This window comes from Barbus barbus (genome assembly GCF_936440315.1).
Source record: "Barbus barbus genome assembly, chromosome: 19".
In the NCBI taxonomy this organism is placed as follows: domain Eukaryota; kingdom Metazoa; phylum Chordata; class Actinopteri; order Cypriniformes; family Cyprinidae; genus Barbus; species Barbus barbus.
Genome location: NC_136747.1, coordinates 23,890,336 through 23,914,995, shown reverse-complemented (window position 1 = coordinate 23,914,995; position 24,660 = coordinate 23,890,336). Strand labels below are relative to the sequence as shown.

The 24,660-nt window shown below is 38.2% G+C and overlaps 1 protein-coding gene across 2 annotated transcripts in view; it reads left to right on the top strand.

The window, feature by feature from the left end:
* LOC306884912 (uncharacterized protein) overlaps positions 1 to 24,660 on the top strand; it is a 39,977-nt gene that overhangs the window by 4,307 nt on the left and 11,010 nt on the right. Inside the window, exons 2-6 of one of the 2 annotated variants that reach the window (XM_079441149.1) lie at positions 15,736 to 15,924; positions 17,847 to 17,915; positions 21,021 to 21,184; positions 21,749 to 21,857; positions 23,638 to 23,742. In XM_079441149.1, coding sequence (XP_079297275.1) covers positions 15,736 to 15,924; positions 17,847 to 17,915; positions 21,021 to 21,184; positions 21,749 to 21,857; positions 23,638 to 23,742 — 636 coding nt within the window. The remainder of the gene's footprint in view (positions 1 to 15,735; positions 15,925 to 17,846; positions 17,916 to 21,020; positions 21,185 to 21,748; positions 21,858 to 23,637; positions 23,743 to 24,660) is intronic. The other variant, XM_079441150.1, reaches the window with a different exon arrangement.

The following is a 24,660-nucleotide window of genomic DNA, read 5'->3' as shown; positions in this document are numbered from 1 at the left end:
ATACAAGTAGACCAAGTAATGAGAGAGGATGACTTCTATTTTTGGAGGTATCTTTGGCAAGAGCTGTGTGTCATAACCGTGTGGGAAGACGGAAAAGGAAAGGGAGGAGGAAGGAATCGAGAGAGGAGGGAAGCAGCAGCATGGAAGGATTTCATTTGGATGTGAGATGTTTGTTTCCAGAAGCCTGAATCTGAAGTTTTATGTGGGCGGAAGAGCAACAAAATGAGAGAAAAACGAGAACTAGAAATCTGCCTGGAAACATCTTGGATTGTAGTAATAGATGGGAAACAATGTGTTTTTAATATGATTTATGCGCTGAATTGATACCAGACACTGAATTTGCAAGAACTTAGCTGTATAGTTCCCTTCCAGGAATTCGAGCTGCGTCGAAGCGCTATGGGAATGCCCCCAGTGTGACAACGCTCTGAATCACGTGTGTAAACTGTCCAATGGAAGGGCGAGACGTCACGGGCGGGTGACATAATCGACCAGGAAGCATAAATGCACATGCGGTGGAACCGGCGTCAGCTTTTGTCATTCAGCAACCGCTACTCTGTGTGTGTCTGTCGATCTGTGTTGTGAGTCTTATTTAGTGTTGTTTGTCACTTGAAATAAGCTCCATTATGTCTAAAGTGCAGAGAAAATAGCACTTGAAGGGCTAGAGCAGATCGCATTACAGGCTATGTGTTCTTCACTGCTGGAAAAAAGGATACACACAGTCCGTGTGTGGTCTGTGTGGTTCTCTTTGAGGAGGGAGCTTTCACCTGCGTTCCTTGCGGTGGCAGTCACCGAGGTGGCGGCTGCGCTCGTGGGAATCGCAGATGGGTCAGGTGGAAGGAATGTAGAAGGGACGAGCCCCTATCTTCTTTCTTTCCCATCAGATCCAGCACCCGCTCTCTGGGATCGGAAGCCCGCCCCACGGTTTCTTTTCACGGTTTCTTTTCAGAGAGAGGGTTCGACGCTCCGTCTGTCTTCCTCCGAGGAGGTGGACGTGAAGGATGTCGATGAGCTTTGTGAAGCAGTGTTTGCACTAGCATATTATGAATGACGATATCATTATAGCAGCGTAAATCCTGCATAGAAACGGAGTTCGCGCTGTCAGCTCTAGAGGAGATAAGGGGCTGATTGTGCATCTCCCCGCCGTATGATCTCGGAGAGATCGCAGGGATCGCAACATGGATCTGGGGGACGGGTTGGAGATGGGTTCGCCCTATCTCCACCTGCATTCCCCAGATCTAGCGCTTTCGCTTGGGGCTGGAAGCCCGCGGTGCAGTTCTTTCTCCTTTGAGTGAGAGCTGGCTGTTGCAGCGCGCGTTGCAGAGGCGACGCGTGCATTACGTCATTCTCGTTCATATTATGAATCCTTTTCATATCAGACATTGTTTACTCGTCTGGTTGTTTTCTGCATTTAATTTTGAGGAATTAAATGATGTATTTCATCTAACTAGGAGAAGTTAGATGTGTATATATATATATATATATATATATATGTCTATACATACATATATGTGTGTATAGGAGCCTCTTGGGACATTCTCGAGTGAGAGCACGATGCTTTACCTCTCTTCCTCTGAGGAGGTTGAGGTGGTCAGCAGTCAACTTGAGGGGTCTGACCGTGTTCCAGCTCCTCATTTAGGGAGTGTCACTTCTCGTACTCCCCATAATATTGGAGTCAGAGTGGTGCTCCCGGGCCGAAGGCTTCTAGCAGAAGGCGGATCTGCGGACTGTCATTCTCGCTGGATAGTCTTCGGCTATAACAGCCTGCTGCCCATGGCTCAGAACTTCTGATGGCTGGCCCCTCTGGGGAAGAGCGGCGTATACCGTGGCACACGGTGCCCATCTCTCCTCAGTGCCCTCAGGAGATCGGTCTGCCAACCCTGCCACGTACGGTGTTCCAGGGTGCAGCGATTTCCAGCGAGCACACATCTCAGTTTCTTCTGCCCGGAAACGTAGCGGAGCTCAGATGCTCGCCACCCCTTCGGTGTGCCATTCCAGGATACCGAGCTAGCCGCTCTGATTACACCAGAGGCCAGTCTCCAGAGACTGGTTCCCTTAGTAGGCACCTAGCGGTGTGGGAGCCCCTGCCAAGCGTGTCTTATTGGGTCCTGCCTTGCAGGCTCTGGTTCTACCAGTCTGGTCTTCTTTGAAGGTGACGCGGGTCTAAGGACAGTCGCTTCAATAGGAGACTTCGTCTGAGGCAGTCCTGGTGCCCATGGCCCAGGACTTATGAGGGCAGGCCCCTCTGGGGAAGAGCAGCGTACACCACGGTACACGGTGCCCGTCTCTCATCAGTGCCCTCAGGAGATCTGCCAACCCTGTGTTTTGGGCACAGCGATTTCCAAACCCTGCCAACCCTGCCACATACGGTGTTCCTGGGCGCAGCGATTTCCAGCGAGCACACATCTCAGTTTCTTCTGCCAGAAACTTAGCGGAGATGAGATGCTAGCCACCCCTTCGGGGGTCTCTAGAGCAGCTAGTTCGGCCGTTCCAGGACACCGAGCTAGTTGCACCGGAGGCCAGTCTCGAGAGACTGGTTCTCTTAGTAGACTATTTGGCAGCGTAGAAACTACTGCCAAATGTGTCTCCATGGGTCCTGCATACTATAGAGAGAGGCTACAGAATCCAGTTTGGTTCTCCTCTGCCTCGATTCAATGGGGTGAATCCAACTCTGGTGGGCCCCGAGCAGGCTCTGGTAATGGAACAAGAAGTAGAGTACTCTCTTGAGGAAGGAGGCCACCAAGGTGGTCCCTCCTCACGAAAGCCGGTACTTTATAGTTCCCAAGAAGGATGGAGGGTTGCGTCCCATTTTAGATCTGCATCAGACTGAAGTTCAAGATGCTCAAAACTCAAACAGGTAAGTATCTCAGATCAAGTTTGAGGACTGGTTTGTCACGATCGATCTAAAAGACGCAGACTTCCATATCTCCATCCTTCCCACTCACAGGAAGTTCATGAGGTTTGCTTTCGGGGCGAAGCTTACCAATATCGGGTTCTTCCCTTCGGCCTAGCACTCACCCGCACTTTTACAAAGTGTGTGGATGCCGCGTTAGCTCCGTTGCGGCTACAAGGCATCCGCATATTCTATTACATCAACGTTTGGTTGATTCTCACTCAATCAGAGCAGATGACGGCTCAATATTGAGATGTTGTTCTTGCTCACATGAAAGTCTTGGGGTTAAAACTGAACACCAAGGAGAGTGTGCTTTCTCCATTTCAGAGGACCACTTATCTTGGTGTGGTGGGGATTCGACCATGATGCAGGCACGAATGTCTCCTGCTCGGATCGAGTCGTTCCTCACGGCAGTCAGGAGAGTGAGAGAAGGCCAGTCACTCACCATCAAGTAGTTTCAGAGACTGATGTGTCTGATGGCAGCTGCGTCCAATGTGATACCTATTGACCTGCTGTTCATGAGACCCCTACATTGGTAGCTTTGCATGATCAAGGTCATGCGGCAGTGCCTACGTGCCTTAGACATGTGGAGACAACCTTGATTCTTGTCAGGGCCCGGTGTTGGGAGCTCCGTGTCGCCACATAACGCTAGCGACTGATGCGTCCCTCACCGGTTGGGGTGCGGTCATGAGTGGCCACCCTGCCCGCGGTCTGGAGTGGTCACCATCTCACATAGCACTTCAATTGCCTGGAGATGCTGGCCGTGTTTCGAGCACTGAAACACTTCTCCCAGACCTGAGAGATCACCGTGTGTTGGTGCGCAATGGGAGAAGACATCCTGTCGAGACAGGTGGTGAAGCAGATATGGCCAGGCACAGGTGGACCTCTTTGCAACTCGCAATGTCCCCTCTGGTTCTCTCTGACTCCTCCAGCTCCTCTGGGACTGGATGCTATAGTGCAGACTTGACCGAGGCTTCATCTCTACGCTTTTACCCTGATCGCTCTGCTCCCGGGAGTTCTGGTGAGAGTGCACCGGGACGAGGTCAGTCTACTATTGAGAGCACCGTTCTGGCCTGGCCGAGTATGGTTCTCGTACCTGATTTCTCTCCTCGAGGGCTCTCCATGGGAGATTGCCATCAGGAGGGATCTCCTCTCACACCCCTGGGCTCTTTCACCCCTGCCTGGAGTTATGGAAGCTGTGGGTGTGGCCTCCGAGGGGGCACAGCTCATAGCTTCCGGTCTCTCAACCGAGGTTGCTGAGACCATCCTCCAATCCAGAGCTCCCTCTACGAGGAAACTGTACTCCCTGAAGTGGAAGCTCTTCACTTCACGGTGCGGAGGTTGCCAGCTCGACCCAGCCAACTGCCCGATTGGTACAGTTCTGGAGTTCGTGCAGGCCTGTTCCTCCGCAGGGTTAACCCACTCCATCCTGAGGGTCTACGTGGCGGCTATACAGCCTACCGTGCCCTTCTCGGTGGCCTCTCAGTGGGTAGGCACCCCCTAGTTACATGTTTCTTCCACAACACAAGGAACTTGTACGCCCTGAATTGAAGGTGTCACTTCATGGTGCGGAGGTTGCCAGCTCGACCCATCCGACTACCCGATTGGTACAGTTTTGGGGTTTCATATTTATAGTTTTATATGTGTGATTTCTTCCATCCTTTCCGCAGACTAAAAGAGATTTTCAGACTTAAGGAGTTTCTGTAAGCACATTAGACAATCTCCTAAACCTCTGCAGGAGTTGAAGAGCTTTTAAAGGTCTTGCTGGTATTTAAAGCTTAAGAAGTGCTATATGAACCTTTCGGCCTTTCTTGAAGTTTCTTCTTTGTAAAAGAAGAAAACTTTTAGAGTTTACTCCAACTGTCTGTAGGCTCTGTTTATTTTTTGACTCCTTGGCTATAGGGTTGGTGGTCTCAGGAAGTATGAAGAATCAGCAAAGTGTGGTTGTTGAGGCTCCAGTGTGCTTGGACTATATTTTTGAAAAGAAGATGTGTTCTGTTCCTCATATACCTGCAGTATTTTTTCAGACCAAAATAATTTTGGTCGCAATATTAATATATTGATAATTTTTTTAAATTATAGTGTCCTACAGTATTTTACTGTAATGAAACAATAAGCTTAAAAATTATTTTAATGATTCCAAGTAATGACGTGTTGTTTGGAACAACATAATGCCCATATTATAATTATTATTATTAATCTTATTACAAATATTTATTAATCAATTGGGTTGCACTTTATTTTAAGGTGTCCTTGTTACAGTGTAATTATACATTTATGTACTGAGTAATATTAATTAACTACACGTACCTACTTACTATATGGTTAGGATCAGGATTAGGATTTGTTTTAGGGTTACTTGCATGAAATTATGCATCATTTATTGTTATTATAATAGTAAGTTTAGTACAAATAATAAATTATTTATAAATTGTATTGTTTTCAGTTATCATTATTATATAAAAATATTTCATAATGTTTTTTTTTATTTATTTTAATCCTATAGATCTGCTCTTTTTTCAGCTGCTTTTGCATTTTAATGTTGATTTTGTAACAACAATAATTTTTGAGTGGGCATTGGCAACAAATATGGCTACAAAAATATGTTTTAAAAATGTAAATGTTAAAAATGGCCCTTAAAATCAATTCAAAGGTATATACATATATATATATCTGTTTATTTCTGACCCTGTTTTGTATATGTTGAACACAGTGTGTGTTAGTGTCAGATGCTGTTGTTTAGTGTATGTTAATGCATTTAGTACGAACTTTGCGTGGTGTGAATTTTGAGACATATGAAGTCTCAATTGGTTCCCATGCAGCAGCTGTAGCCATCAGTGTAGCTTTGACGAGAGGTGTGTGTGTGTGTGTGTATGTATGTGTGTGTGTCAGAAAATGAAAACAGTCGTTAGCATGTGCTTGTGTGTGTGTTCACACACCCGTCCGTCGCCTGTCCCGCTCCAGTGTGGTCACAGGACCGGCTTGCTAATATTAGCACCGCAGCTGCGCAGGCGGGCTTGGACCCCTTTTGCTCGACATTATTACCCCATAACACTGATCTAGAAACAGCAACCGTAATATAATCTAAAACAGATGCCGTGCAATTGCTAAGAGAAACATCTATTAGGACGTAGTGCAGAAAGAGAGCGTTTGTGATCACAGAAGGCGTTTCCTGCTGGGAATGAGTCATATGACTCACATTTTCTTGGATTCTTTCCCTGATGCTCTCACAGCTGCTTCTGTTGACCTTCAGAATGAATCTTCTGTCACTGCAGCATGTGCCAGAGGAAGCCACATTAACACTTTCCCCCAAGTGTGTCTGAACAGACCTGAAGGTATTTATAGACCCGGTCATATGATGAGAGTAATATTACATGCTCTTCACAGGACGCTGCCTGCTCTTGGGTTTATATGTTTTAAATATCGAGTCATGGTGACTTGGCTAGGTGGTGTCATTTCTGCTTTCATCTTGGCTTAATCAAGGACACAGATCGTCCATCCTCCATAAAATGACCTTAGTATCAAGTGGCTCCTAATGGAAGGAGCGTGCAGGGAAATCCAGGGAATTGCATAGCATTTCCTCCTAACCATGCAGCTTTTCTCTCTGTTTGGCTGCATTTATACAATCACTTATTTATCAGGTAGGTTAGTCTAAAAGCAGCTTATTGCACAGTGCGTCTGGAGTAATTTTATATTTCTTAAGTGGTTTGTTCTTGGTGATAAGGTGGATTGCTCGCTTTATTCATCTTAAAGTTTACAGGATTAAACCCCTGCGGTTCAGGGATCTTACCATAAGGCCATTAAATTCACATTCCTTTTCACTGGTTTTCATCATTTTTAAGACTTCTGACAGCCATTTTATACTGCAAAATGTCAGAGAGCCTTCACCCTTGATACTTCTCTGCAGGATCAGCTCAAATGGCAGGCTGCATCAGTTTGCTCTGTTTTACATATTTATATCCGTCCTCTTCTGCTTCAGTTCACACAGAGACGGCTAGACGTGACACAGACAAACCTAGATACACTGTGCTACACTCCTGTCATACATTTTCACATTTTGGGGGGTTTATGTGAGAAAATTTTGCATGATTTTGCTGTCTGAGATATACTTAGGGAATAGTAACATTTTGTTGTAAGGTAAAATCTGCGGGAAAAGAATTATACTAACTTGGATAATACCATTTTTTTTTTCATTTTTTTTGTGTATTTATTTCATTATTCTAAATTTACTCACCCTCAGGCTATCCAAGATGTAGATGAGTTTGTTTCTTCATTAGAACAGATTTGGAGAAACTTAGCATCACATCAGTTGCTCACCAATAGATCATCTGCAGTGAATGGGTGCCGTCAGAATGAGAATCCAAACAGCTGATTAAAACATCACAATAATCCACAAGTAATCCACACTGCTCCAGTCCATCAGTTAACGTCTTATGAAACAAAAGGCTGTGTGTTTGTATAAGAAACAAACTTAACTTTAACATTAAACCATTGCTTCCGGCTAAAATACGAATACATAATAACTCTTCGTCCAATTAAAAAGTCAATTGCTTGTTGTCCTCTCACATCAAAATCCACCAACATAATTGTGTAGACCTCTTTTGGCCTGTTTTTGCTTGTAACCAGTGCTTGATCTGTGCATATTTCTCTCCTGATTCAGTCGAGATGACGTTTTCACTGGAGGAAGCAATATTATGGATAGAAACTAGTTTGAAGTTAAAAATTCCTACATATGTTACAAACACACACAGTGTTTCGCTTCACAAGACGTTAATTGATAGACTGGAGTCATGTGGATTACATACAGATTATTGTGATGTTTTTATCAGCTGTTTAGACTCTCATTCTGAGGGCACCCATACTTTTCAGTCCACTTTTGTATTATGTTCACTTTATAGGATTACAAAGACAAACATAAATCATGCACATAGCCTTATAACTCAGACAGTGGAGCATGGCACTAGCAAAGATAATGTAGGTCACTTAGGATAAAAGCATGCCAAATGCATACATTTAAATGTAAAAATAAGCAGTGCACTCAGAAACATGCAATAAGAAAGTAAAAACATTTCATTTGATTTCCCGATGACATTTCATATGCCAAAATACGGATGGATAAATGTAGGTCACTGCACATGTAAACAAAGTCACGGTGCCGACATCCTTCATGTCCACACACATGGTTTAAACATGCTTATGTATATTTGGATGCTCTTTCTATTAAACCTACATTAAAGGCCAGCTTTAATTTAGATTGATAAAATCCCTTAATGCGGCTTATCTCATTTTTACTGATCTGAAGCTTTTAGATGTTTGCTAAAAAAATACAAAAAACTGTTCAAATTTCTCACATATATCCTATAAAATATAATGTCTCATTGTGCCCTGAATGAGCTGAAGTGTTTATTGATGCTGATTATTTCTAAATGATCAATCTCGATAATCACACACCAAACAATCATGAAGCGTGTCAGTAGGTGACTAATTACCACATCATGCAATATAGCGCTTACAGGCAGTTTTGGGGTTTGAAACGATTGATGTTGTTGTGTCTGTAATCAGGGCAACCGTTCAGGCCGTGTGGTTGTTGGACTGGGCCTCATTTTTTAAGCTATGAGCTGTATGGTTTGAAGAGCAACTTTTAGCCGTGAAATCAGTCTTGCCCTACTATCTCACAACCGTATATCAAGATATAACTGTTTCCATTTGTGCAAATGTCTGACTTCAGTGAGTGGGAGTGATGCAGAGGGTTATGAAAATATTAATGGTGTTTGGACGAATCGAGCACTCCTCTGGCGTACTGTGCGTCTCAATGCAGATGTGGGTAACCCAGTTTATCCGGCATGTTGATCTGCGAGACAGATTGTTGTCACTCCATCGGACACTTCCGAAGAACCCCAAGAGAAAAATGCAGTTCTGTTGCTTTTCATTGTTCTGTTTTGTATTTCTAGTGATGTGAATGTACTAAATTTGTATTTAAAGATATCTTAAAAGTTGTGTTTAGCTTTGTCACATGACAAAAGCTCTAGAATAATACAGATGTTCTGTAAAAACAGGAGTTATGGTTTAGGTAGCAGTGATGTACTGCAGAGATTTTGATTTCAAAGTTGACGGGTTGTTGTTTTTTTATCAAGGCCACTGAGATCTTTAGAGCAGCAGGAACAACAGTATTTCAGCTTTGTTTTAAACATCAGATATACAGAGTTTCTGCTGTTTATTCCAACTCTAACTGCGTCATTCTCAGGAAACGGTGCTACTTGTTGCTGTAATTTTCAGGAAAGTTATTCTTAAAGTAATCATAAATATTTACCACTATATTCTTAGTATTCTGTTTCATTATTTCATTACTAATTAAGTCACTTTGTGCTTTGTTGTAGTTGAAAAGCTCAAAAGATTTGGCAGGGGTTGGCAGTAAAATTATGAAATATTATTACCAGTTAAAATAACTTTTCTATATTAATCTATTTTAAAATGTAATTTATTAATGTGATGCAAAACTGAATTTTTAGCAGGCCTTATTACAGTCTTCAATGTCACATGATCCTTCAGAAATCATTCCAATATGTTGATTTGCTGCTCAATAAATAAATAAAAATATTTAAAAATTATATAAAAAATGTTGAAAACAGTTGTGCTTCTTAATTTCTTTTTTTTTTGGGTGGAAACATCAATGCATCTTTCTTATTTGATAAATTGAAAGTTCAAAAGAACAGCTTTTATTTGAAATAGAATAATGTTATAACATTATAATATATGTCTTCACTGTCACTTCACTTAATGCATCCTTGATAAATAAACGTATTTAACATTTAAGTTAATTAAACAGTGTTGAAGGTCATAATAATTGGCTAATAATAACCTCAGCTAGCAAAAATTATCACATCACACCACATTAATCACAGTCAATATTGTTTGTACTTTATGCCAAGAAAAGAAATTCTGTAAAACAAATCAATATTTTTTCATCCAAAGTTGAACTGTGGAGGTTCAAGTGTTTAAGCACGTTTGAACAAGTCTGAAAAGACTTATAATTATGTAACTGCCCTAAATATGATGCCAGAAAGGTCAAACCATTATTTACAAAGTAGAGTTTTAATTTTAATTTCAATAAAATTAGTTGATGTGGTACAGTAGATGCAAATTATCTGATAAAATTATCAGATAAAATGGTTAATTTCTTTTGCATTATTTACTAAACATTAAATCTGTCAAATGTTAAATGTGCCTCGGTGCAGCATCTTGTTAATTATAGCAGCAGTAGGTCATTGGGACACAAAGAGGGCACAAATAGCACAGTTCCCTGCATGACCCATGTGAAAATAATATGAAGTTTACTGCTTGCTTGTGGACTCTTACACTTAAATTGTTAGCAATAGGTATTTGTGGTTGTGGTTTTAAGTGTAAACGGTAGGAAATATCCACTCTGAGAGACTCTCAGTGTCCTTGTTTAGCTTCGCTGCTGCTCTCGCTTACGGTCATGTGCCTGTGTGTGCAAATCTCAGGCGCCCTGTGCCATGTTGTGTTCTGTTGCCATCCACACAGACTGCAGAGATGCATGCCGCACATGCCTGAGGTCCGACTAACCCAGATCCACTGAGCCTTGTGCTCTTCTCTCCGCTGCTGACACACAACAGACCTGTTACGGACGTGCCACTGACCCACTTCACACCATTGTGTCTGTAAATCCCTTCATCCAGCACATATGCTAATGCATAAACCACAGAACAGAGTGTATTTACAGCTGTATATTTAAGTCACATCAGGGTTTTCAAAGAAAAAAACACAAATAGGAACTTTTTAATATGCTAATTCTTTCATCTAGATAGGAGTCTGATTACATAAAGAGCGGATAGAAGTGTCTCCACTTTGTGTTTGTTTTCAGTGTAAACACAAATGCTTTTCATAAATTTAAAAATGAATCTTGAGTTATACATTTTATAGCCCTATAATCGTCATCTAATAGTTATCAAACTTCTGTCTATATTAGTTTTTCTATTGTTATATAAAACTAATAAACCCATTTTGTTAATTGAAATAAAGTTCAAATAAAATCTAAATATTTGATGATAATCTCAACAAAAATGTAAATGTTGAACTAAATCAAAATAAATCAAATAAATTGAATTTGAAATAAAACAAATTATTACAAAAATTTTTAATAAAATTACAATTAAAAAATAACTCCACAACTAAACAAAACAAAATCAATCACTAAACAAAATCAATAATAGCACATAACAAAATGACTAAAAAATTATTTATATTTAATATAATATTTTTATATTACTTTTTATTTTTTTATACTTTTTACTATTTAGGTCTTATTTATTTATTTATTAGATTGTTATTATTTATTATTTTAATTTAATTTCATAATTATAATATTGCAATTAGCCTTTTAATATTGCAATTTTTTTATAAATATTGCAATTTAAGTTTTTTTATTTTATTTATTTAGTTAATAATAATTTTAGAGCTTCAATTTATTAATTTCAGTTAGCAAGAAAACGTTTCTAATTTTAGTTTGTTTTAGGTTTTTCATGTGTATATTTTATTTAACATTTCACAAAATTGTTTTTAATGGTTTTAGTTTTTGCATGGCAACACCTTGGCAACCACCCACAACACCCTATCATGTGGTGAATTTTGCTTGCAGAAAATCTGCTTTTCTCTCATTGCATTTCTTGTCTACTATATTTTTTCATCTCCTTTTATGGCTGATGAGGGATTGTGGGGACTATTTTTACTGTTAGCTAGAGGTGAAACTCGATCTGGCTGCGATGGACCTGACAGATCTGTGTCTGCGGTGCGGAACCCGTCACGTGAACTTTTATACTCAAACGCAGGTGTCTGCGTGTTTAGCTGACTGCGGTCAGATGCCCTCTGCTGTGGCTACAGGACTATCTGCTCAAACCAAATCATCCGGAAGAAGATTCATCCAGGCCTTTTCTCTGAAACACCAAATGTACTGCAGCACAAAGCTTGTCAGGAAGATTGTTCTCTCTTTTATCCGAAATTCCAGACCTCTCGTCTCTTGAGGTTTTCCCTTGCTGCGTCTCAGATAATCTGCCCGGACACGTCCTAAACCCTTTTTTATCCTTTAGTCTTGGGTTTTACTGCTGTTTTTATCTCTTTGTCCCTTTGCCCAAACATTGCATCATCCCTGGATCACATGCAATGTTTTTCTTTCTCTTTCAAGCTCACAAAACTTTGGTATTGACCTCTTCTACATTTTCCCCTAGTGCATCTTGGGAGGTTTTGTATTTGTTCCTGTTGCCATGCTGATGGGTAATTAAAGACAGCGTCAACCATTATAATTAATCATACCAACCACAGCACTGTTAAGCTGGCATTACCACCTCAGGAGGTGCATTAATTGATTTTCAATAATTCAGCAACAGTAATGTTCTGATAGCAAATTAGTGTCTGCTTATGGTATCTCACATCTAATATGCTTTATTGCTTCTGTGAAGAACTAATTAATTCCATCTCCAAATTAGAGTAATTTAGCATCTGATTAGTGTGAGCATATCTGTTTCTAAGCAGAAGAAAAATTGCACACTTCTGTGTCTTTCTCGGGACAGATGGCATTTCTTTGTTAACGCAGACAGTTTGTCCCGTTGGTCTCAGCAGTGAGACACTGGCCTGCTGCTAACCTTTACAGAACGAACATGGGAACTTGACTTCCTTTAAAAAGAGTACAGAGGGGAAGCTGGGATTTATCATTGGCCTTTGATGTGTGGCTCAATGCTTGTAAGGGGTTGAATTGCCAACAGTGTACTTTATTTACTGCCATATGGTTTTCTCTGAGATATTTACAGTAACAAAGCTCAGCGGCTGTCTCTTTGCACTTCTAAACAGCAGTAGTGTCTGTAGGCAGTCAGGCTTTTTGTCTTCCTGTCATGAGGTCGGCTCTAAGACGACAGCTGCACATTCAAAGACAGAAACCTCATCAACCTCAGAAACAACTGGAGAAACACAGACATGCCCTCTAATCAAAACAGGATGTTTAGACTCACGCTGACCTCATGTTTACCCCGTGAGGTCAGAGGCCAACTGCTCAACATTGACGTTTTGATAAAAGCTTTAAACTTGGTGCGACACAGTAGTTATGATTGACACAAGGTTAATTTTCAGATTTTTAATGACTAGTGAATATTAGGGTAGTTAACAAAAACAAAAGTTAAATTATCATAAAAAATCTTTTTACTTAAAATATATGCTAACTGAAATCAAATAAAGTATAAAATCTTTTAATTATTTTGTTAAATATCAAGACAACATTTCTCATTTTAATATAGTTTGACTTGATGTATTAAAATAACTAAAACCAAATTAAAAAATAATAAAAAGACATATTATTAAGACATAAAAACGACAAAAAAACTACTAAAACTGACAAAAACACAGAAAACAATCACTAAAACTTTAAAATGAAACTTGAAAATATAAAAATAAAAAACTGATTGAAAATACTAATAAAACTATTAGTATCATATCTGTGTCTTTTGTTGAACGTTGAAATTGACTATATTTATTTATGTTTTAAGACAATTGTTTTATTTTACAAGTTTTATGAAATGTTTAAATGTGTAAATAATGCATTATCTAATTAAACACTAAATTTGCATAAATTAAGGCAGGGCAAGGTCAGTTTTTTATATAAAAAGAGGGAAATATCAGAAAATACTGTCAACATCCAGGAAAAAAGTGTTATGAACTGTAAAGCTTGGAGTGTAACTTACAGCTTTTAAAGATAGGTATTGTAATTGAAATCTATAGATGCAAATAGATAAATAAAAAACTAAATATATATTTCATGAGTTCCCTCATGATCCCCATTTTGGGAAATCCTAATATAGGCTATAATTCTGGTGTGTCACTATAATTGGCATTGATCATTTTGTTGTGATACAGTACACTGTAAAAACGAAAAATCTGCAACATTTACGGTAAAAAAACGGCAGCTGTGGTTGCTGGAATTCTACTGTAAAAAATACAGTAACAACATTTTAGGTTTTACCGTTTTAATTTAAATTTACAGTTAAATACCGTAATTTCAGTATTGAAGTACTGAAATCTGTTTTGTACCTTTGAAATACACTGATAACCACCAAATGCAGGTGGTGATGAGAAAGTCACATGATGAACCAAAGCCCATCACAAGCAGCTTTTAAATAATAACATATATAGAAGGTGCACAGTGTCATTTAAACACCATCATGGTGAGACTCATTAAACTGAAATATGCAATAAACATTCATTTAACAACATTAGATGTAACATACAACCCTAATAAACATAACTGATTAAGAAAAAACATCAAATTCAAACAAAATTTGAAATGCAACACATGGAATTCTGGGAACGTCAGTTTACGTTTTTTCCTGTAAATTTTACAGGAGTTTACCGTTAACATGTAACAGGTTTTTACTGTAGTATTTTCACAGTCTTTTAACGTTAAAATCACGGTCATTTTTTACAGTGTAGCATTTTATGCTTTTGCAAATGGTTTCTTCATATAGCTAGCATCTAGCTGCGTTTGTTAAAGATAAATATAACTTTTTGCCAGTTTTCAACTCTCTCTGCCCAACACTGTTTGAAGCCGAGATGACGCTGTTGGCTTGAAACCAACAGCCCTTTAATTGCCCTTCATTTTGCCTCTCCGGAGGGTCTCGCTGCTCCAGGGGACCTTTAGCGTGTCTGAAGCTCTTTTCTGCATCTGATGTGAAGAGAATAAACATATTTAGTCTGCTGTTAAATGAGCGGTCACTACTGATCCTGTTATCTAATTAGATTCATGCCATGATCATTATCCAAATTCATCTGAAAGGCTGCAGTCATGGATTTCTACAGCATAGCGTTCAGTTAATCCTTCAGAAGCCACTCAATCCATTATGTTAAGGATGGGCGAGGGTTTAGGACTTCCATTAAACTAATGAAAGCACTAAGTTGGAAAAGCAAGGCCTAGGAAGAGTATAGTCAACGTTTATTGCATGTGTGGTGACAGACAGTGCTGATTCCTCCTGGCTTCATCCACACCTTTATATTCAGAGAAAAGAGATACACAAGAGTCTAATGATCTCTGCTGTGTTTCTCATGTGAAAATCCCACGTTAGGGAGATCACATGTCGTCTTTAATGTATTTTACGTGTGAGTAAAGTGTGAACAGGTTGCTAATGCTCTGCTAATAAGGTTGAATGCTTGGTTAGCGAGGAAACATTGGGTAAAATCTGATACTGCATGCTGGAGCATACAAATGACTGTATTAACAGTCCTAGAGATTCTGTGTTTATGCACACGAGTCCTTAAAATGATACTTCAGTTGCCAGGTAATGATGCTTGAAATCATGAGGCTGGTTTATATATATATCCAATGCAAAAATTGTCCATAGTAACCATAGCTTTAACATTATTTTATGATTAGTGTTTTTTTATTTTTTTTTATTTTCAGATGATATAGGTATCAGTTTGTTTGTTTGTTTATTTATTCCACAACATTAACTAAAAACTTAATACAGATACAAAATTATACATTTTACCCACATTTTCTGCCAATAAATAAATAAGCTGTACAGAAGGCAATAGTGTCATTATTCAGCTCAGTTTATTTTAGTGTTGATTCAGTTCAGTTCAATAACTGTGTTAGTGTTGCAAAGCTCATTAATTATGATTGTGGTTAGTGCCAAATTACCAGTTTTATATATAGTATTTTATTACTGTCAATTTACTCTTACACTGCTAAATCGTTGGTTAGTTTTCAAATGATGATTCTAAGTTGCAAATTCTGCTTTATGATTTTAATGTCATTTAATTTTCTTTTTTCGTTTCTCTCACTCCTCCAGTTCTCACATCTCCTCCAGGGACGAGCGGCACGCTTCAGAAAGAGATTGAGTTGGACAGTGAGATCCTGAAAGCTGACGACACAACGGTCACAGACTCCTCCTTCATAACAGACCCTCCCTCAAAAACAGAACCAATCAAATCGAGACCCAGCACACCTGGATCCAGCCCCAACCCGCCCACAAAAAAAGGTACAGTACACTGCAATACAAGCCTTCAGGTGTTGAATATCAATTTTGTCTATAGAATTTTTATCATTATACATTATACACATAACCACCATAGCATGCATAGATAGATAGATAGATAATTATCATATTTTATTATATTTATACACTATTTTTAAGATTTATTTAATACATTTTAAATATATTATTTTCGTATTTATTTATTTATTATTTCTATTATTAGTATTTTTTTTTATTCCATTACTTTTCATGCACATATTAATATTTACCATTTTAATTAATAAAGTGAGATTTCACTGGCATTGGTATCAGTTACTAAAAGGTTGACTTTTTTGTTTTATAGTTGCTTTTTCACATATACTCACTTAAAAGAACCATTTAGAATATAGAGTAAATTCTCTTTTTTGAACATGTAAAAATACAATTTTTGTAAAGTATTAGGTTTAAAATGATCATGACATTTGTGATAAAACCTGTACAGTAAAAGGTTGAAAATGAGAAAACATATTGGACCCTCAGCATTGTAAACTGCATGTATGTTAACATCCATGTCATCAGACTGACTTTAAAATGACCCTTTTCTAAATTCATCCTAAATCGGACGGTTGTGGCAGCAAGCCAAGGCATTGTTCATGAAGAGGGCGAGACGCTGAAACCCAGCATGACCGTGCATCAAAGCATCGTGCAAACCTTGGGCTGTGTGTGTTTGGGGAAGGTTTGCTGAGTGTTCTCGAACAGTCTCGAGTGTATAAGGCTTAGTCGAGTTCTTTTGATGGTGGGCGCGGGGCAGACTGATTGCCATGGCAACAGTTTCATTCGTTGAGAAAGCATTGCCTGTATATTGCATTACAAGGAGGACACGCTTAACGAGAACAGATAGAAGAAACACTGATGCATGAGTCTTAATTGGATGAGCATTCTTTATATGGGACTGTGTGGTCAGAATAGTACCTGACTCACCACATTTCTCTTCAATGCCTTGAGTTAAAGCACCTCTGCGGTTAAAGAGCTGGAGTCACACTTATCTTGATTGAATCAATACACTCCTGAGGCTGAGAAGAAAATGGAAAATGTCAGTTACAAGCCTCTAATTTGTCAAGAAAGAGAAACGAAGAAGAAGAGAAGCTTGAGAGACAAATTACTCAGCATATGTCTTACCTACTGTGTCATCCAGTACTCATCAGATTAAAAGCGACATACTTTACACTTTTTGTAGCATTTTACAAAGTTTAGTTAGAGCATCGTTATATATTTTTTTCCATTCCCTCTGTATTCCTTAGTATGGAAGCCTGTTTCTGCCCCTGAATAAAAAATTCCAAAAGTAATTGCGACTTTTTATCTCACAATTCTGGCTTTTTTTTCTCAGAATTGCGTGATACAAACTCGCAATTGCAAGTTATAAAGTCAGAACTTCGAGATATAAACCAAAATAAATAAAAAAGATCAAGTAACGGAGGAGCGCGGTGCAAACAACGTTGTTGAACTGTTTTTGCTGCTATACCTTTAAGATTACTATGTGTGTGTGTGTGCATTATACAAAACCATGATTCACACTCACATCAAAGAGTCTTTTCTTTTCATTTTATTCTATATTTATCACCAATAGGACACTTGTATAATAAGTGATTTAATGGATTAACGCATCTAAATGAAAGATCAAGCGGCGGTAGAGTGCGGTGCAAACAACTTTTGTGGAAGATTTATTTTCATGCCATTGCTTTTGTTAATATTTGTATTAATATTTAACTTTTTAAATAAGGATGTTTTTCTCTTAAATATCAATCGGAATATCAATGGTATTTGCATTTCATACTTCTGCATGGTATTTCATTTGCAAATGACATACTTACGTCAATATAAATTTTACTGTCATTTAAAAGGTATGAAAAGTACATTTTAAAGCGTTATCTGCTTTTCCTCAACAGATGAGATGAGTTCAGAGCAACGGCAGAAACAAGCCAAAAAGCGGCGAGAGGAACGGGCCAAATATTTGGGTGAGACTTCATAAACACAGCTTTTGTCCCAGGACACGTTCAGCCCTGTAGAGCTAATGATATGCTTATGCCACACAAAACATTTATCTAGTAGCAACTGAAGAACATCTCAGTATAAATATAAAGATACTGGGACTACAGAGTCGGTGTGAGGCCAAATAATAATTAACCCAATTATATACTATTCTTATGTGTAATTAGGTAATCAAACTTTAACTGCCAATACAAGGCCAACGGCTTTCTAATGATGTTCAGCGAGACATATTTCTGTGAAGTCAGCAGCATCATTTAAAGGTAGAAACTGACGTGACTGACAGATGTGCTTGTGATTTGTGTTTACTGCTGCAGAACAGCGAACCCAGGAGCAAGGTAAGATACGTCACGCGATCAATAATTCGATTAAGTGGATCGTTTCCATTTATTTCATGTCCTGTGCTCTTGTGCTTTTGTATTGCCTTTGGTTGTGTCCAGTTTGATTCAGTATTTCTTTGTCCACAGTTTCATGAATCATGATGATTAAGGAATATGATTTTATATTAGTTATGTAATACAAATAAAAAACAACAAAATTGTTTAACATTTATTGCAGTACTGCAAAAACGCAGGCCGTTCCATGCTACAAGTGATTATGAAATACATGCATATTTTAGCGTTTCCATGTGCACCAGGCTTCATAAATCAATGCATGTGTCTCATATTCTCCACTTTTAATTATTTGATAGATCCCTGCAGGCACTGGGTGAAAAACGAGCCATCATTACAGTTCATTTAGCCATGCCTCTCTCTCTCTCAGATTAGCTGTGATTAGGTTTTCCATTAGCATGATTAACCTGCTTGGATATCAGCTCTCTTTCAGCTGTACAGACACAGATAAACCACAGTTTCTGGCTGTCCAGCTGTTTATCGGTTCGACAAGTCCACCCTTGCCCCACAGCAGAAGATTTTACATTAAGGGGTTTATTGTAGCCTAGGACGAAATATCTTAGCTTGACAAATGCTGTGTATACAAAGACATAAACCTGGCTTAGCTGTTCGAACGAAGCATGCGTTGTAATGCCAGATTGCTGCTACACTGAATTGCATTGAGTATAAAATCTATTTTTCAGCACAGGCTCACTGTCATATAGCATATTGTATGAAACTAATAGGATTAGCAAGCGCTGTTTAGCTCGCTAGCGGTTCACTGCAGCTGAGACCCAGTGGTTTAAAGTGAGGGCTGAGATCATCTTACTTTGAAGGATATAAAACAGAACTGTTATATAATTTATAAAGGATTGGAGGATTTTATGTAATTGGATTTAGAGAAAGTCAGAATTACACATAAATGATTTTCTCAGTGCACAAACTACACGTATGCTACACAGTTTTAAAAAGTCTACATAAGAGACTATTTAAGATAATGTTAAAAGTGAATTCATGAATCTGAAATTTTGTAATATCATATGTAGTAAGGCAATATAAAGCAATGTAAATTGTAACGCAACACATGAACATTATTAGGCAAAGAGATATAATATGTGGATGAAATATGATATTAGACCATGATATTACTATAGTAGCCTGCTATGTCCAAAACATTACCATGGTACTTCTTTCTTTTACTCAAATGGTCTAAAAAGATATTAATTAACACAGCACAGCCACATTTTCACAATTCAGATTTTTGCCTTGTTTGAATTGTAGTGCTTCTCAAACAAGCTTTTATCTGAGTCACAGCTCATCTCATTATTGAGTCACTGCATTTCCTGTGATATAAAGCGGATGTGCCTTTGAAATGAAACAGGTTAAAGTAATTGCAGTGGGTCGCCCCGCGATCTAAAGCGATGTTGTGAATGGAAGCAAACGCAGAGGTTGTGAATTCCTCTGTGTTTGTATTGCTCAACTCAAATCCCATCTGGACTGCTGTGTGTGTAGATTTAGTTATGGTTGAGGGACTGAAAAACAGGAAATTCCACAGTGTGATGTCTTGTGTGTTCCTTAAATCGGGCCTGTGAGCAGAATGCATCCAGCTGCTGCACAGCGTGCTTGGGGTTTAAAATAAAGAGCTTTGATTGGTTTTTAATTGTTTTTGAAGTGAAACGACTGAACCCACATGAGAGAAAAATGCTGTTTTATTAGCAGTTTCATTTTCCTCAAGCACTGGATTTTATAAATATAAAAATCCAGTTCTCAGTGGAATGAACTTTAATGAATGCAAAACAATCAGTTCTGATTATAAAATAGGAAATTCACATTTTTAATATCTCATTTGTTTCTGCCAGACATTAATGAGATTTCCTGCTTTTCAGAAGTTTTTCTTGAGAAAAAGACCTTAGTCTCTCCTAGAGGTTTTCAGAAAACATCTCAGTGCCTTTGAATATGCTCAGATTTGGTCAGACCAAAGTCTGTAATCATAAGTCAGAGATGATTATAGTCTTATTTATGTCTATTTTTCTCCTAAGGAATAAATACACTTAAACAAATAGTTAAACAGACAAAGATGAAAATTTGCTGAACAATTTACTCACCCTTATGTCATCCAAGATGTAGATGAGTTTGTTTCTTCATTGGAGAAATTTAGATTTGGAGCAATGTAGCATTACATCACTCGTTCACCAATGGATCTTCTGCAGTGAATGGGTGCCGTCAGAATGAGAGTCCAAAAAGCTGATAAAAACATCACAATAGTCCACAAAACAATCCACAGGATTCCAGTCCACCAACATCTTCAAGCTGTGTGTTTGTAAAAAAACAAATCCATCATTAAGACATTATTAATGTCAAACTCTTGTTTCTGGCTAAAATACAAGTCCTCTGTCAATATTATTGCTTTCTAAATTGAAAAGTTGTCTCATCTAAATCAGGAGAAAGATGCACAAATCAAGCACTGTTTACAAGCAGAAACAGTCCAAAAGAGTTAAAAAAAAAAATAGTCAGAATTTGTCCAAATCTGTTCTGATAAAGAAACATACTCATCTACATTTTGGATGGTTTGAGAGTGAGAAAATGTCAGCAAATTATGATTTTTGGGTGAACAATTAATTTAGATGAAATGAGAACTCTGCCAGAAAATGTCATAAGATACAGCAGGCAGCATCACTCAAAAACTCTCTCTGTTTCTCTCAGCGGCCAAGAAAGCTCAGTGGTTGGAGAAGGAGGAGAAGGCACGGCGTTTGCGCGAGAGCCAGTTGGAGGAGCGCAGAAGGAAGTTAGAGGAACAGCGACTGAAGGCGGAGAAACGAAGATCTCTACTGGAGGAAAAACAGAGACAGAAACTAGAGAAGAACAAGGTATAGAGACACCGTGTGCTATTAGTTGCAAACAAAATGTTCATTGAGACAGCATGACAAAATTTCACAGAAAGGTCCATATATTATAAATATTCGATGCATAAATAATTTGCGAGCTAAACTTATTAAAAACCAAGTTTCAAATTATAAAACAATATTCATACAAAATTCACAATATCCATTCAAAAGTTTGTGGTCGGTAAGTTTTTTTTTTTTTTTTTAGAAAATCATCATATTCAGCAAGCATGCATTAACTTGGTCAGAAGTTACATTAAAGACGTTTATCATGCCACAGAATATTTCTATTTTGAATAAATGCAGTTCTTTCTATTCATCAAAGAATCCTGAAAAAATGTCTGCACAAAATTTCAACACTGATAATAATAGGAAATGTTTCTTGATCGGCAAATCAGCAAATTAGAATGATTTCTGAAGGATCATGCGACACTGAAGACTGGAGTAAACTACCAAATGAATTCCTGTACCAGGAGTATAAGTGATTCAGAAACTTAGGATGAAAAAAATGAAACACAAGTGATCTGATGATTGTCTTTTTCTCTGCAGGAGAGGTATGAATCTGCCATAAAGAGGTCAACCAAAAAAACGTGGGCTGAGATCCGTCAGCAGAGGTGGTCATGGGCCGGCGGCTTGAACCAGACCTCCCGCAGAGAGAGTAAGTTTTAACTTTATACAACTTTAAAGTCTAGACTTATCATTACCTTTTAAAACTATACTCAGGATCATAAAGAGACCCTGATATAAGCTTGGAAGCTTTATATGTTGACTTCAGCAGTGTTTGTTCTGTGTCCATATGAGTTAAAGCAGTCAGTTTGTCTTCAGTGCTGAGATTTTACTGCTGTAGGTGGTTAATAGGCATCATCCTCTGGTTTTGATTTTGTTGACCCGCTTTAAGTTCATCTTGACATCAAACTTGAAGGAAGAAAACCATCTTACAATAGTCTTGTCACCACAAAACTTGCTAATCATTGGCATCAGCATTCTTTATATGGTTTATTTTTGTTTTTCTTTGGTTTTTGTATGTTTTTTATTCTTTAAAAACATTTTTTGTCTGGTGTATATGTGTTGGATATATGTTGATAGAGGACTGTGATAATATCTCTTGTTAAGGTGTGATTTATTTCTATATTATTTGACCAAAGAGCTTAAAAGAGATGTTATATTGGGATTTTAAAGGGAAAGTCCTCCCAAAAAAAGAAAATTCTGTCATCATTTACTCCCCCTTATATCGTTCCAAACCTGTATGACTAGCTGTCCTCTGTGGAACACAAACTAAGATATTTTGAAGAATGTTGGTAACCGAACAGACTTTGTACACTGAGATATTTCACAATTATTTCGTGTTACACAGAAGAAAGACAGTCATATAGGTTTTAAATGATAACACAATTTTTTTTGTGTGTGTGTGTGAACTGTCCCTTTGCGTTGATGTGTCTACTGTATGTATGACATTGATTATAACATTAAGACAAAAAGAAAAGTCTATTCTTTTTCCTTATATGATGATGTGTCTACAGTGACCATTGTGTTACAGGAAGTGATGTATTATACAGTTTACCCTGTTGAAAAGACCAGATCAGACCAGTATGAAACGTCTACATGCTGTTTGGAGTTGGTAATGATGGATGACCAACAGGGTTTTTATGGTTAAGCTGGTTAAGAAGCCATGCCATGCTAGAAACCATCATCCATAACACAACACATGCTGGTGATAATGCTGGTATTTTCAGTAGGATAGTGCTGATTTACCTAGAAAGTCTAAATATTCAATGCCGTTCAAATGTTTGGGGTCATAAAGAATATTTTGAGAAATTGATACTTTTATTCAGCAAGAATGCATTAAATTGATCAAAGGTGGTAGTAAAACATGTATAATGTTAGAAAAATGCAAAATAGTTTCCACAAAAAATTAAGCAGAGCAACTGTTTTCAAGATGGATAATAATAAATGATTTGTTTGCAGCAAATTAGAATGATTTCTGAAGGATCGTGTGACACTGAAGACTGGAGTAATGATGCTGAAAATTCAGCTTTGCACTGAAGAAATAAATTCTATTTTAAAATGTATTTAACCTGTTATTTTAAATTGTAATAATATTTCACAATTTTACTGGATTTTTTGATCAAATAAATGCAGCCTTTGTTACAAAAACAAAAAAATCTTATCAACCCCAAAACTTTTGAATGGTACTAGTTTGGTTAGTATTCACGTACTTTAAAAGTTAGTCATCATATAAAAATGGTGTCAATGGAATTTAATGTACATCTTAAATGTACAATCATCTTACAAGTTGATGAAAAAGTGACCCACCTCCTCCAGCTCTCCCTCTGAGTCTGCACGACCCTTCCTTTGGGAAAACCAGTATCGCTCCCTCCCTCCCACTGTCGCTCAGGGGGTCGGTATGAACGCTCTGCTCTCTGTGTTGCGTTCTGCAGGCAGATGCTCGGCCTCCACGGTCAACCTGCCGCGGCAGACGGAGCCTGTGATTAACAACAGGCTGTCCAAGTCCTCGGCCACACTCTGGAACTCGCCCTGCAGAAGTAAGAATGGAGCGGCTCCCGCGTTTCACCTCCAAAAACCCCTCCCTCCAAACCTTCGTCTGGTTTTTGGTTCTTCAGTTGTGTTTTCTCATGAACTACTTTTGATTTGCTAATTTCTGGTGGCCTGCTTGCCTGTGCCTGTGCCTGGTGATCAATGGTCATTCTCACACATTTCCCTACCCCACAACCCCCTCGTTCTTTTGTTGCATCGTGGGTAATCTCTTCTTTCGTGCACTTTTGATCAGTGCTCACATTGTTCCATCATAGTCTGTCATGGCTATTTATCTGTGGTCCAGTAAGTGGTGGAAATATCTGTTTTTATTTATTTTTTCTTATTTTTGTGTTCCCATCATCATTTTCAGTCTTTGGTGTTGGTCGTGGTGCTGGTGGTGGGTTTTTAACCTAAGTGTGTGATTTGAAAGGCTGATTGTTGATCAGTGATGAAACAATGTATTGATAAGTTAGGAGGTGCATTATAGCATGTGCTGCTTTAATTTGATCTTAATCATTTTAATTGGTTGGTTAATAAATATGAATAAGTGATGTTGTGAAATGTATCTGGCTGAGTTCAGAATAGAATACTTGCATACTGCTTACTGTATACTTACTGCTCATTATGAACTGTATGCTAAGGATGGAAACTTAACAGAATGTATTAACTTAACAGCTTCTGGAGATTCTTTTAGCTTTTTTGTGTGTGTGTGTGTTTTTGAAAATATCTTATGCTAACCAAAGCTGCATTTATTTGATGAAAAATACAGTAAAACAGTAATATTGTAAAATATTATTTTAAAGGGGTCATATGATGCGATTTCAAGTTGTACTTTCTCTTTGGAGTGTTACAAGCTGTTTGTGCATAGATAAGATCCCTGAAGTTGCAAAGACTAAAGTCTCAAAACCAAAGAGATATTCTTCATA